The 13,326-nt window shown below is 41.6% G+C and overlaps 1 protein-coding gene across 2 annotated transcripts in view; it reads right to left on the bottom strand.

The window, feature by feature from the left end:
• The window catches only part of ARHGEF9 (Cdc42 guanine nucleotide exchange factor 9), a 348,163-nt gene that overhangs the window by 192,712 nt on the left and 142,125 nt on the right, over nt 1-13,326 (bottom strand). Inside the window, exons 1-2 of one of the 2 annotated variants that reach the window (XM_007454890.1) lie at nt 1,607-1,726; nt 725-760 (exon numbers count right to left, since the gene is read on the bottom strand). The exons of the other annotated variant lie outside the window; for it this stretch is intronic. Coding sequence (XP_007454952.1) covers nt 725-733 — 9 coding nt within the window. The 5' untranslated portion in view covers nt 734-760; nt 1,607-1,726. Of the gene's footprint in view, nt 1-724; nt 761-1,606; nt 1,727-13,326 lie in introns of those variants that run through there. 2 annotated transcript variants of the gene reach the window in all.

Genomic DNA, 13,326 nt, shown 5'->3' with positions numbered 1-13,326 from the left:
AGAAAATCCCCAAACTCAAATTCACAGGTACAATCTTTGGGAAAAAGAACCAAACAGTTACTGTCAATGTCTTCTCCTGCTAATTCATAAAGATCAGAGAACGCTTTTATACCCCATTCCATGATTCCAAAGAAATTGACATTTAATGATTTAAAAAATGTTTTAAAGGTGGCTTCTTTCCAAATTGGAAATTGTAAACCCTGTACAGCAAATTAAGATTCAGAGAACACAATCACCAACTGCCAGCACAACGCACCCCACCACATCACTTCCCAAATTCTCGCTTCTCATTAGAGACTGAAGAATCATTTTCCCTAAATTCATTCCTTGCATCAATTTTTCCCTCTAAACATCTAGTGCAATACTGTTTTCCCTAAGATGCCAGAAATTCATCATACTCTTCCCACAACCCCCCTTGCCCCAAACAAACCCAAATGCGCTTCTGATGGCAAGAGAGAAATTTTGACTGAAATTCTGTGATGGAATTTAAAGGTAGTTTTAAAGAAAACGAATTGACAAGACACCACAATCAGCAAAGCCATTGTATAAGGACACAGAGCTTGCTTCATGAACGTCACATAGGTGGAGAATGCACACACACACATGCACACATAAATAGAAAGCATTTCTTTATCAACAGTTTTACTCAAGCAATAAGCAACTACACTCACAGGCATACTTAAAAGACAAGACATAACAAAAGATTTAGGGAGAGATAATATACCAACGTCATACATATCACAGCGAGGCCATGTCGCAGGCTCAGCGGCCATGGCTCATGGGCCTAGCTGCTCCGCGGCATGTGGGATCTTCCCGGACCGGGGCACGAACCCGTGTCCCCTGCATTGGCAGGCAGACTCTCAACCACTGTGCCACCAGGGAAGCCCCAGATTCTTTTTTTTTTAAAACATATTTATTTATTTTTGGCTGTGTTGGGTCTTAGTTGTGGTGTGGCATGCGGGCTTTCTAGTTGTGGCACACGGGCTTAGTTGCCCCGTGGCATGTGGGATCTTAGTTCCCTGACCAGCTATTGAACCTGCGTCCCATGCATTGGAAGGCGTATTCTTAACCACTGGACCACCAGGGAAATCCCTTTTTCTTTCTGACTTACTTCACTTAGTATGATAATCTCTAGGTCCATCCATGTAGCTGCAAATGGCATTATTTCATTTTTTTTATGGCTGAGTAGTATTTCATTGTATATATATATACTACAACTTCTTTAACCATTCATCTGTTGATGGGTATTTAGGTTGCCCTCATGTCTTGGCTGTTGTAAATAGTGCTGCTATGAACATTGGGGTGCATGTATCTTTTCAAATTATAGTTTTATCTGGATATATGCCCAAGAGTGGGATTGCTGGATCATATGGCAACTCTATTTTTAGTTTTTTGGGGAACCTCCATGCTGTTCTCCATAGTGGCTGCACCAATTTATGTTCCCACTGACAGTGTAGGAGGGTTCCCTTTTCTCTACACTCTCTCCGGCATTTATTGTTTGTAGACTTTTTGATGATGGCCATTTTGACTGGTGTGTCTGTTTAGGTACTCTGCCTACTTTTTGTCAATCAAGTATTTTTTATAATCTCTCTCTCTCTCTCTCTCTCTCTCTCTCTTTCCCTGTCTCTGTCTCTGTCTCTGTCTCTTTTTTTTTTTGTTTGGTTTTTTTTTGTTGTTTGTTTGTTTTCTTGGAGGTTCTCGGGATGAAATCAAAACGAGAGTTCGAAACAGCTCAGGTGGCTGGACTCCATTCAGCGCGTTCCCAGGAAAAACATGAGTATGACATTTACAAGCAGGAGGACTACAATCACGGCAAAAACGACTACAGTTTGCACATCCAGGGTCATGGTGCAATGCAGAACACTGTAGTGTTCCAGATGGGGGGCCGGCAGATTGGGAGATGTCAGTCTCTGTTCTGTCAGACTGTCCATACAGCCACCATGCTAGAAAGGAGAGGAGGAAGTCGGGTGGTTGGGGAAGGGCTGGGTTTGGCGCCCGAGTTTGATATGGGAGGGGGGGAAGGGGGAATGGGGACAGGGGTGCTTGCTTCCCCCCTTCTCAGAACTGAGCTGATCCTTCTACCCTAGCTGAGAAATCTTAGCTTGCGCTGAAGTCGGCAGAGTCCAGCATTCTCTCTCGGGCGCCACGGAAAAGGCAAAATCCTGGCTTTCAAAGGGAAAGGCGGGGGGAACCAGAGCGAGGTTCTCCGGCGCCTGCTCAGTCTGTCTGTCCGGGGGTGCGTCCGTCCACCTGCCTGGCTGGCTACCGGTCAGTCTCGGTCTCCCCTACTCCTAATTCGCTCGCTTTCCTACGCTCTCTCTGCTCGCGGAGCTCCCGGCTGCCAGCCACTCTTTCGATCCCTGCCTCGCTGGCTCTCTTCCTCTCCTCTCCCCACCCCCCAATGCGAAGACTACGTTTTTAGTCTCCGAGCGACTGCCGGCGCCTGCGTGAGGCATAACCCAGGCTGCTGACAGGCCCGCAGGCCAATAGCAGGTGCCGCAGAGTCGCGTTTACTCGCCGGGGGGCGGTACTTGAGCTGGCGTGCTACCCGCGGCAGCGAATCGGAGAACCCACGGTTCCCCCAGCAGGCCCGCTTCATCCAGCCCAGCTGGAGGCCCTGGCTGCCAGTTCTAGCGTGGGGGTGGGGAGCATGTTGTGGATGGGTTGATGCAGATGAGGGGAGAGAGGAGGGAAAGTATTGGGAAAGAGGGAGGGATCGGACGTAAGGGGCCAAAGGGGAGAGGGCATGGCAGGGAGGGAGGAGGGAATGAGGAGAAGACCATGAGAAGCAGGAGGAAAAGAAAAGGAAAGATGGGAAGGAGAAAGAAGAAATTGGGGGATACGACGATGAAGAAAGAGAACGGTGGAGGAAAGGAAGGAAAAAGGGTGGGGAGGAGGGAAAAGGAACGGGGGAAAAAGGAATCCTTTGCAGCCACTTTGGAGCCTGGGCCAAGGAGGAAGCAACGATGCCTTTAGGCCACTGTCTTAAGTATTTATAGACGACTCAAAATTAGCTATATAAGTTCAGCACATCAGTGCTGTGTACAGAACCACAAGGACATTCAACAAATTATCCAAAATCCAATTCTGTTTGTCTTTCTCTGATATCTCTGCACTTGCAGGTCAGATTTCCTTTCCTACTTATGGTTTCTTTACACTGATAGCTTGCACTCTTCAGCATACTGGGTACTAGGAAGAGAAGACAGCCTTGCAGTGGGAAACCCTCTACAGAACTTGCAGTCTGCTTGAAATCACTGCCCTGTTCTGTGTTGGTGACCTGGTGTCTGAAACTTGGGGAAAAGCCCTAAACTAGAGAAAGGAAGTTTTCAGATTTACTCCTAGCCCTACCTCAAGCTTGCTGTATGACTTTTGGGCAACTCCATTCCCCTCTATGGGCCTCCATCTCCCTTCTGCCACATGAGGACTTAGACCTATCTGAGAATTCAGTGAAACCTCTGAACCTTCACCTCAGAAAACGAAAGAAAATACAGCAGGCTCCTTGGCCCTCAAAAATCCAGTACTAACTTATACAGAAGATCTCTAAGGGCCCTTCTTACTCTTACATTCTAGGACTGTAAACATGAACACATAGATATTGGTGGAGAGGGGCAAAAAACTAGATTATCCAGGGATAGAACAAATTAATTTCTGGAATTTCTAGCATACTATAGACTCGAAGAGGAATGAGAATTGCTCTCTTTTCTCTAGAAATCTTTGAGACTAGGACAGTCACCCATTTTAACTACGTGACTGGAAATTCCGAGTGAATGCAGGTCATAAGCAAAATGGCCCCTAGCCTTACAAGATAGAATAAAACCTAAAGAAACGTTCACTTTAAAATTTTGACTCATCATATCACCTACGAATGATTTGTGCCAAAACAACAAAAAATCCTGAATCAGATCAAGCTTCTAGATGCAGCTATCAATTTATAGGCCACACAGGAGACAGAAAAACATGTTAAATTGGAATACGGGGATACAGACTGTAAAAAACTACAGGAGGTTTTTTAGCAAGTAAATAGGGAGAAAAAAGTGTGATTGATTCAGGTGGAACTTGTGTATGCATGCATACACACACACATTTGTGACATTTATGAGATAAATGGGAATTTGAACCACCTGATAATATTAAGGAATCACTATTAATTTTAAATGATATTGTGGCTAAGTTTAACAAAAGGGAGAGAATGGGGTATATCTTTGTGACCTTGGATTTGGTAATGGTTTCTTAGATATGACATGAAAAGCACAAGCAACAAAAGAAAAAAAATAGATAAATTGGACTTGATTAACATTAAAAAACTTTTGTGCTTTGAAGGACACTATCAAAAGTATGAAAAGAGAATCCACAGAATGGAAGAAAATACTTGCAAATTATATATCTGATAAGGGGGCTTGTATCTAGAATACATAAAGAGCTCTTACAACTCAATTATATAAAGAAAAATAACTCAATTTAAAAATTGGCAAAGGATCTGAATAGCATTTCTCCAAAGAAACAGTCAATAAGCACATGGAAAGATGCTCAATATATTAGTCATCAGGAAAATGCAAATCAAATGCAAGAAATGCAAATGAAGGATATTTACTATAGTGTATTTGTAATGGGACACCACTTTACACATGCTAGGATGGCTATAATCAAAAAGCTAGATAATAAGTGTTGGGAAGGATGTGGAAAAATTGGAACCTTCATAACACTGCTGTGGGAATGTAAAATGATGAAGCCACTTTGGCTAGCAGTTCCTCAAAAACTTAAAAATGGAGTTACCATTTGACCCAACAATTCCACCCTTAGGTATATATACCTAAGGGAAATGAAAACATGCCCACACAAAAACTTGGACATGAACATGAATAACAGCATTGTTCACAATAGCCAAAAGATAGAAAGAACTCAAATGTCCATCACCTGGTGAATGGATAAACAAAATATGGTATATGCACACAATGGAATATTATTCAGCCATAAAAACTCAAAGTACTGTTATGTGCTAAAACATAGGTGAACTTTAAAAATATGCTAAATGAAGGAAGCTAGACACAAAAGGCTTTTATATGATTTCATTTATATGAAATACCCATATAGTTAGGATAAATACTGTTTATTGAAGCTTTTGTTTTATTTACATATAAATATAAATGTTCTAGGTTGTGATATAAAATATATTGCTTACAGCAGGCAATCGTCAACATAGTTTGAAAGCCACTCTTCTAGATTATGTTGAGACAGATACTGGTGATCAGGACAGTACTATAATGTAAACAATTAGAATCTTTCTCCTTGCCTTTGAAAGTGCAATCTTGGCCTTTCTCCACGTCACCATCTATTGACCCTTCAACCCACTGCAGCCTGACTTTCACTCCCATCATCCCATAAGAAACTGCAACTTCTTGTGAATATAAACAAATGACCAACTTGTTGCTATATCTCATGGCCAATTTTCCATCTTTATCTTCCCTGACTTTTCTCCCTCTTGACTCCATTGATGCCTTCCTCCTTCCTGAAATGCTCCATTTGCCTTGGGGACACCATCCACATGACCTGTCTGGTTATATTGTCTTTACTTCCTGCTTGGGTTCTTCATTTAGTCATTAAGGGCATGATTTCTCAAGGTTCTTCTAACCTCAGCCCCCTTTTCTTCTCATTCCATACTTGTACTGAATGATGGACCTATCCATTCCCAAGGCTTTAACTACCTACCACCTACATTACACACTGATGTACCTCCTTTCAACAAAGTTACAGGACACGAGTGGGGGAATAAAACAGATATAAGTCCTTGCCTGCAGGGATCTTACAACTCTCTGCTGATAACCCCTAGGTAGCTCTCTTGAACTCCAGAGATGAATCTCCAACTGCCTTCTGGACATCTCCTCCTGAATATCTCACAAGAATCTCAGACTTGATAAGTCCAAAAGTGAAGTCATCTTCTCCCACCCCTGCCAGCTTCCTTCTTCCCCTGAGATCCCTGTCCCTTAAGAATGTCACACACAGAACTAGCCTAAAACCAAAGGGATATCCATAAGTCTTGCTTCTCCCTCAGCTTGCTACTACCCAACCAGTCTCTGTCTTGATGATTCTCTTTCTCCTTAAGGAATGTATCCTCACTCTCTCTCCCTGCTGCCAGCACTGTGGTCTCTTGCACAGCTCTCTCTCCCCAACAGCTTCTACTCTCCTGAACAAACTATCTATTTCAAAAGCAGTTCTGCTCTTATCAATTCTATGGTGGATACTATATATTGGTTGCTGTGGATCCATGCCACCCCCCTTCTAGCCTGCCTTCCTATATTGCTGAAAATTTAAAAACCAAAAACTACAACAACAACAACAACAACCTGTCATTTCTCAGACTCCTTTGCATCCAGTGTTCTGGATGTTATTTATTTCTGCCAATCATATGCATATGCACAATAGTTGGAAGAAAAGTGATAATGCAGAAACCATACTTCTGTTTCTGATGGCAGGTAGAATGGTGGGGGTTTAGGGTTTTCTGCAGCTGTGCTACATTTCCATAGGTCCCAGTATCTGGACACTGGCTTTGTGTCTTTGTACAAGCAGGGAATGAGACTTTTTAAAATTTTTATTTATTTATTTATTTATTTATTTTGCCACTGAGGATTTGGAAGGCATAATGTTACTCTAGTCAGTACTTAAGGCAGCACAGCAAAGGAAACCATAAACAAGACCAAAAGAAAACCCTCAGAATGGGAGAAAATATTTGCAAATGAAGCAACTGACAAAGGATTAATTTCCAAAATTTACAAGCAGCTCATGCAGCTCAATAACAAAAAAAAAAACAACCCAATCCAAAAATGGGCAGAAGACCTAAATAGACATTTCTCCAAAGAAGATATACAGACTGCCAACAAACACATGAAAGAATGCTCAACATCATTAATCATTAGAGAAATGCAAATCAAAACTACAATGAGATATCATCTCACACCAGTCAGAATGGCCATCATCAAAAAATCTAGAAACAATAAATGCTGGAGAGGGTGTGGAGAAAAGGGAACACTCTTGCACTGCTGGTGGGAATGTGAATTGGTTCAGCCACTATGGAGAACAGTATGGAGGTTCCTTAAAAAACTACAAATGGAACTACCATATGACCCAGCAATCCCACTACTGGGCATATACCCTGAGAGAACCATAATTCAAAATGAGTCATGTACCAAAATGTTCATTGCAGCTCTATTTACAATAGCCCGGAGATGGAAAAAACCTAACTGCCCATCTTCGGATGAATGGATAAAGAAGATGTGGCACATATATACAATGGAATATTACTCAGCCATAAAAAGAAACGAAATTGAGCTATTTGTAATGCAGTGGATAGACCTAGAGTCTGTCATTCAGAGTGAAGTAAGTCAGAAAGAGAAAGACAAATACCGCATGCTAACACATATATATGGAATTTAAGAAAAAAATGTCATGAAGAACCTAGGGGTAACACAGGAATAAAGCCACAGACCTACTAGAGAAAGGACTTGAGGATATGGGGAGCGGGAAGGGTGAGCTGTGACAAAGCAAGAAAGAGGCATGGACATATATACACTACCAAATGTAAGGTAGATAGCTAGTGGGAAGCAGCCGCATAGCACAGGAAGATCAGCTCGGTGCTTTGTGACCGCCTGGAGGGGTGGAATAGGGACGGTGGGAGGAAGGGAGACACAAGAGGGAAGAGATATGGGAACATATGTATATGTATAACTGATTCACTTTGTTATAAAGCAGAAACTAACACACCATTGTAAAGCAATTATACCCCAATAAAGATGTTAAAAAAAATAGTTAAGGCAGTGGCAGGTTCCTAATTCCTAGATTTCAAATCAGGTGGAGTGTTCCCAAAGCTCCTGATGCGTCACCTTCCTGCTCGCGGCAGAGAAAACAGCTCCTTTGGTGTTGCTCTGGGAGTCATTCCTGGAGGCCCAGTCTAAACCTTGCCCCTTCAGCCCTTCAACAAATTTTGTAAGCACCCAATTTTCTATATTAAAACTCTGCTGAAAAAACTAGACCAATTTAATTTCTGCAGCTGAACCCTGGGTTATACAGCTCCTCTGCTCAAAGGCCTTCTATGGCTCCCCACTGCCTTTAAGGGAAATTCTGCAGCATGGTATACAATGCTTTGTCAATCTGGTGTCCTTTGCCTGACACTTAGCAGGTGCTTCATAAACATCTGTTGAATGCACGAATTTCTCCTTCATCCACTTGTTTCTTCTCAGAGAATTATATCTTCCAACCACAGAAGGCAAGACAAGATGAGACCTCAGAGAAAATGTACTCTAAACCCTCATGTTCTAGGTTAGGAAACTGAAGCCCAGAGAATGAAAGTAAGCTACACAAGATTATACAACTAATTGATGGCAGAGCAGAAACGGAAACTCTTATTTCTTGAATCTCGAAAGTACTTCTGAGAGATTTTAGACTTTGTGACATGACATTTGATCCCAGCCTATTTGTGGTTAGCTTTCTGCATAAGGTGACCATTCAACTCTGTTCACAATTTCAAAAGATTAGATGAGGCTCCCACATTTCAAGAAGCACTGCCCCACCGACAGGTGTACCCACAGAGAGCTGACCATAGCAAGAAGGGGGCCATCTGCAAGCCAAGGAGAGAGGCCTCGAAAGAAACCAACCCTGCCAACACCTTGATCTCAGGCTCAAAACTGTGAGAATATACATTTCTGTTGTTTAATCACCCAGTCTGTAGTACTTTGTTGTGGCTGCCTTAGCAAACTAATGTAGAAAAGCTATCAACATCTTAGTGATCAGTTTGGCATACACTGGAATAACATTAATAGTCACTTTAATAGTTTTATTAAAATTTATTCTGGATGTCTAAAAAAAAGGATAACCAACAAGGATCTACCGTATAGCACAGGGAACTCTGCTCAATATTCTGTAACAACCTAATTGGGAAAAGAATTTGAAAAAGAATAGATACACGTATATGTATAACTGAATCACTTTGCTGTACACGTGAAACTAACACAACATTGTTAATCAACTATACTTCAATATAAAATAAAAAGTTAAAAATAAAAAAGCACTGCCCCAACCTCAAAGGCAGCCCTTCTGCTAAGTATCAAGGAATCACAGAATCTCTTGGTATAGCAAAACCCCAATTCCATCCTTCAATCTTTTCTGCAACATCCTCATCCAGTTTTAGGTCCAACACACAAAACAATGGTGAGGTTCCTCTCTCTTAAGACAAGCTGTTAGTCTTTGGGACAATCTCAGTTGGTGGAAAGTTCTTTCATCTCTTTGAGCCAGATGCTATCACTATTTCTATCACAGCCACTGCTGAGGAGCTAATCACTCCATGAGATAGTCTGGAATATAAATGTTCCCAAATTCACATTGAAATTACTATAAGCATCCAGTATATTTCTCAGGATCCAAAGGGCCCTCGTTAGATAATAATAATAATAGTTAACACTAATAGAGTGCTTACTCTGAGCACTGTTCTAAGCCCTTTACATATATTAATTATTTTAATTCTCACAACAACCCTATGAGGAAGATATTATTATATTCCTTATTTTACAGGTGAGGGGACTGAGGCATAGTGTTTAAATAACTTGCCCAAGGTCACATGGCTAGTCAGTGGTAGCGCCCAGATGCAAACCCAACCCAGTCTGGCTCTAGAGCCTATGTTTTTCAACACTGTGCTGTATAAATGCCACTAGGTGACACATGTTCCACCTTCCAATAGCATCTGACATGATGTCTCCTGGGTCACAGGAATAAACTGTTTCAATGTCCTGACTGGAGTCCCAGTGGCCTGCCACCCAGATATAAGATATCTAGGTCTTAAATATTTGCCTTCTTGCAGGGAAAAGCCAATGCCTGGTTGTCCTTTGTCCCTCGTGGTTCAAACAGCTCCCAAAGCCCCACTTCTGTCAGGAAGCACACCCAAGGAATGTTCCACATTTTGTCCTGACCCCTACTGCTACTTGCTTATTTGCCATCCATCTCCCACCTCAGCCACCTGATAATCCCCGATATTTGCCACAGGCAGCCTGAAGATATTGGATCCTGTCTGTTCATGTTCTTGGTTACCTATATGACTAGATGCTCTTGCACATTCATGAATGTCAGCTCTATTTAAGAGAATCAGTTCCTTGAGAACAGGAACTCTTGGTTAGTTCAGTTATTCAGCACAGAGATCACCACACCTCCCAAATCAGTTAAATTCAATAAGCAGTTATTTTGACAGCTAAGGGGTACAGAGAGCCTCTCGGGAAACTTACAGTCTAGTAGGGAAAAGAGTCACAAACACACATAATTTCAATGTCATACAGTAAAATATCCTAAGCACAATCAGATAATGAATAAAGTTGTTGATGATTATAGAACAAATCATAGAATTTCATACTTGAAATGGGAAAAAAAGGTTATTTCCTTCCAACCTCGCTTTGTAGGAATTCTCTCTACAGTATATGTGATGGGGTAGGGGGAATGGAGGGGGAGGAGGAACCATCTACTTTGGGCGAGCATGGTGCTAGGTTTTTCAACGTGTCATTTTATTTAATTCTTCCCAGAAGTCTGAAAAGAAGTAATTGTTATTGTTATTTTAAAGAGTAGAGAACTAAGGTTAAGAATGTTTACATCATTTGCTCATAGACATACAAGTAGGATGTAGCAATTGCAAGGTTTAAACTGAGATCTATTTCCAAAGCCCACATTTTTTTCTCCACTCTCTCTGATGAGTTTTGTTCAGCAGCCACTGGAATATTTTCAGTAACAAAAAAGAACTCACCCTGAAGCTTCCAAAGCCATTATTTATTTCGAGCTAAAATTCACTATATTATGGTTTCTGTCCATTTGTTAGAGTGCTATCCTCTGGGCAATGCAAAAAAGGTCTATCCTTCTAAGCAATAGTCTTCTTAAGTGTTTGAAGACATCTATCATAGGTTCAAACTCATTCCTCCTGAACGCCCACCTTACACATACACACACACACACACACACACACACACACACACACTTGTTTTCCAAGATAAACATGACCATTTCTTTAAGCTCTTCCACTTATGGCATGGTTTACAGTCCCCTCCCCAGGCTGGTTGCTTGTCAGTTTGTCCACACATCCCTCAGAACACATATCCAGGTGGGAGTGACAATAGGTAGTATGGTGAAACTGTCACCTCCCTTATTCTAAATACTGGACCTTAGGAAGAGCTACCTGTGAACTCATGTTCACCTAAAATGGCTGATACTTGCATGTGCTGCTGTGCCCCCACAATGCCTTGAGAAGCTCATGGCAAAGTGAAATAAGCAGTGGAAGAAAAGCTAAAACTTTTGGATGTAAATCCAGTCTCTGCTTCTTGGTAATCGTATGACCTCAAACAAGTCCTTAAACTTCCTTAAAACTCAAAAGGCTATGACTTGTTTTCAGTTGTAACTTAAAATAAAGCATTGGTTGTTTTAAAATTTCAACAACCTTGCCAAAGTTGTGGCAGGCATGGAGTTGGTCCCAAGTGGGGTACTCTGAGGAAAGGGTGATGAGTGATTAGCTTAAGTTAAAGAATAAAGTTGCATATAATTGTGTGGTTGTGGGAGTGGCATTTTATGGGGAAAATCAGACATAGGATTAAGAATTTGACTCTGCCTGAGGACTTTTCTCCTAGCTATCTAGAAGTTTAGCTCTAATTACTTATCTTCAAAAGGAGTCCATCCCTGACCACCCTCTCTAAAACTGAACCACACCATCACTCTCTATTCCATTATCCTGCTTTTCTTTCTAGCCCTGAAATTTTATATAATTATTGGTTTATTGGTTTATTTTCTCCCTTTATAAAGTGTAAGCTCCATGAAGGTAGAGACTGTTTTGTTCATTGCTGTATCTCTAGCACCTAGAACAGTGCTTGGAATTCAATAAATAATTTTTAAATGATTAAATAACTAAATGGTAAATGAATGAATGAATGAATGAAGACCAAAGCATAGTCCTGCTGATTCACAATGTAGGATGTAGAGGAAATGTATCATGGAATTATTCTCTGCTGTGGCCTGTGAAGACTAACCTTTGCACTGCCTCCCCTCCCCCAAGGGCCTTTCTCCAAAAGGGACTAAAAGTTCCAGATTACAGGGTGAGAATTTCAGGACCTCTTTGGTTTTCTGTTCCTTGTTGGCAGAAGCCATTCTAGACTGCCACTAAGAAGGAAGCCCTTCCCTCAAGAAAAATTGCCTATACCACCCTCCTGTGTCCAAAGACTGAATACATCTCTGAATAAATAACCAGGAACAGCAATTTCCTCCAGTTCCTTTGCATGCATCTATTTCAGGCCTATTTCCTTCTCTCTTTTTGGGGTGGGGGAGAGGTGCTTATTGCAGTTCTATTTCAAGCAAGCTAGTGGGTCAAACAACCTGCCTCTACTCAGGTTAGAAAAGACTGGTTGGAAAAAAGCAGCGAGTCTAAAAGCCCCTTCAGAGGAAGTACAATGCTTTCATATCAGGCTCAGTATCTTTCTGGGAAAGCCAAACACAATAATACATCAATTCAAGGTTGGGATGGGCAGTGAATGCTTCCCTGGGGACTAGTGTTTAGTTTTGGAGCCTAATCTCCTGGACAGTTCCATTTTGGGGCCTCGTGACTCATTCAACCAGCTACCCTTCTGACTCCTATGTCCAAGTTTATTTATTTATAGGCTTCATTTAAACTGAAAACTGCTAAGCAGTAAGGACACTAAGCATTCATCATCAAATTAAACATGGAGTTTTGCTCAGATTAGGTGCCTGACAAGCATTACATAGATAAGCAGGTAGATTGGTAGGTAGGTAGGTAGGTAGGTAGATGGTAGGAATAAGTTGAAACTGCAGTAGGAGAGGAGAGGGTTAGTTCAACTAGGGAGTTTGTAAGATGCTAGATTATGCGTCAGAGGGAGTCTAAGGATTTCACTTAGGAACTGTATTTTCTATAGAAGTCCAAGGTAGTCTAGAAATGAGGCTCTGAGTGAAGATGTAAAGAGAGTTGGACACTACCAACGATTGGTAAAGAAAAGATGTGTGCAGGACACACAGATGGATAGAGGCTTGTAGAGATTTGTGAGGGCCAAGATGAGACTTCTGAAGCTCTCTGTGGACTGATATGGAGATATCTCAAAGATACATTATGTGCAAAAAAAATATGCAGAATTAATATTGTTACTATTATCCAAGGCAATCTACAGATTCAATTCAATCCCTATCAAAATACCAATGGCTAGGGCTTCCCTGGTGGCACAGTGGTTGAGAGTCCACCTGCAGATGCAGGGGACACAGGTTCGTGCCCCAGTCCGGGAAGATCCCACATGCCGCGGAGCGGCTGGGCCC

The sequence above is a fragment of the Lipotes vexillifer genome, unplaced genomic scaffold (assembly GCF_000442215.2).
Source record: "Lipotes vexillifer unplaced genomic scaffold, Lipotes_vexillifer_v1.1 scaffold1593, whole genome shotgun sequence".
NCBI classification, from domain to species: Eukaryota; Metazoa; Chordata; class Mammalia; order Artiodactyla; family Lipotidae; genus Lipotes; species Lipotes vexillifer.
Note: the sequence above shows the minus strand (reverse complement) of the source record. Positions and strands in the feature narration are given on the sequence as shown.